Source organism: Pediculus humanus, genomic scaffold (genome assembly GCF_000006295.1).
Source record: "Pediculus humanus corporis 1103172107635 genomic scaffold, whole genome shotgun sequence".
NCBI lineage: Eukaryota > Metazoa > Arthropoda > Insecta > Psocodea > Pediculidae > Pediculus > Pediculus humanus.
This window is the reverse complement of record NW_002987248.1, coordinates 204,542-206,279: the sequence shown is the minus strand read 5'-3', so window position 1 is coordinate 206,279 and position 1,738 is coordinate 204,542. Positions and strand designations below refer to the sequence as shown.

At 38.1% G+C, this 1,738-nt stretch overlaps 1 protein-coding gene across 1 annotated transcript; it reads left to right on the top strand.

Annotated features, from left to right (window-relative positions):
- Positions 1–395: 395 nt before the first annotated feature.
- Positions 396–1,537, top strand: Phum_PHUM261780 (2-hydroxy-3-oxopropionate reductase, putative; the record flags this gene model as incomplete). The annotated part of the gene is made up of 5 exons (XM_002426546.1): positions 396–470; positions 596–736; positions 821–949; positions 1,066–1,240; positions 1,338–1,537. The coding sequence occupies 5 exons, from the start codon at positions 396–398 to the stop codon at positions 1,535–1,537; spliced, it is 720 nt and encodes a 239-aa protein (XP_002426591.1).
- Between the last annotated feature and the right edge of the window lie 201 nt (positions 1,538–1,738).

Sequence of the window (1,738 nt, the reverse complement as noted above, 5' to 3'; positions counted from 1 at the left end):
CGCAGAAATCAAATTTAAAAACCTTACGGATCGATTTCTATGAAGATTTTCGTTATTATTATTATTATTATTATTATTTCGTGCCGATGTTTTTTTTTTGGGGGGAGGGGAAATTTCTTACTTGAAGTTTAGTATACGAAAAAGGAAATGATTGGGCCTCCCCGAAGATGGCAACCCTCACGCACACACACGCACGTCTTTCGGGTACAAGGCAATAAAAAATTTTTTTGCTTTTCTTCTTCTGCTTTTTTTTTTTTTAAGGTACACTCACAGGCACGCGTGCATTCACGCACGTTGAATACACAAAGTTATCGATGATTTAATTTAATTTGTTTGTTTGTTTGTTTGTTTGTTTGCAGTGTGACAAATTTGTGGCTGCTGGTGCCGAATTGGGCATGACTCCTTCCGACGTGATTGCAAGTGCTGATATAACATTCTCCTGCGTTGCCGATCCACAAGCTGCCAAAGATGTAGGTTTTTTTTTTTTCCGTTATGACAATGGGTAGTCAAATGCTACCTGCCCCCCCCCCTACTTATTTTTTTCTCTCTTTTCAAATAATAATAATAAGTTTTCGTTGTTTGATAAAATTTTCAGATGGTTTTCGGTAATTGCGGCGTTCTCTCGGAAAATCTTACGGATAAGGGATACGTTGAAATGACCGGAATCGATCCGGAAACATCGCAGGACATAGCAGAATCAATCACCGGAAAAGGAGGAAGATATTTGGAAGCTCAGGTTAGGGAGGGAGAGAGGGGGAGTATGCTAAAAAAATAGGAAAGGGGAAAAATTCTCATGCCGTCGGTTTTTTTCATATTGCAGATTCAAGGCAGTCGAACTCAAGCCGAAGAAGGAACGTTAATAATTTTGGCTGCCGGAGACAGATCATTGTTCGACGAATGTCAGAGTTGTTTCGAAGCCATGGGAAAAAATTCATTTTATCTCGGAGAGGTGAAAACGAAATAAATTAAATTCCCTTAACTCTTAAAATCCATATGTGTATCTCTCTCTCTCTCTCTCTCTCTCTCTCTGAGAGTCATCGATTTGAAAAATGTTTTTTTTTTCAGGTTGGTAACGCTTCCAGAATGAACCTCGTTTTGCAAATGATGAACGGAGTCGCTTTGGCGGGCCTCGCCGAAGGATTGGCATTGGCCGACAGAGCCGGATTGCAACAGAAAGACGTCATGGAAGTGTTAGAGTTGACTCACCTTGCCTGTCCAATGTTGGTCGACAAAGGAAAAGGTATCTCTCTCTCTCTCTCTCTTTCTTCCTTTTCTAAAGGTTTGACACGAGGAATAAATTGTGTTCGTGACGCTTTCATTATTATTATTTTTTCCAGCAATAATCGAAGGTGGTTTTCCTACGCATTTAGCATTGACGCACATGCAAAAGGATTTAAGGTTATCGTTGTCGATGGGTGACAGATTAGAGCAACCCCTACCTCTTTCAGCCTCTGCCAATGAAATATTCAAACATGCAAAACGTTTAGGTTATTCAGAGCACGACGTGTCAGCAGTGTACATCAGAGCTAGATTTTAAATCGTAATTAGATACATATATCTACATATATATGTATATTACAATAATAACTTTTTACCCACTTTTATTTTTATTATTATTATTATTATTATTAATTTTTTTTTTTTAAAAAAAGATTTTAGTTAGAAATATTTAAATGTGCGTGCGTGCGTGCATACGTACGCATGTTTATATGTAATTTGTATGGATGTGGTATGTGGT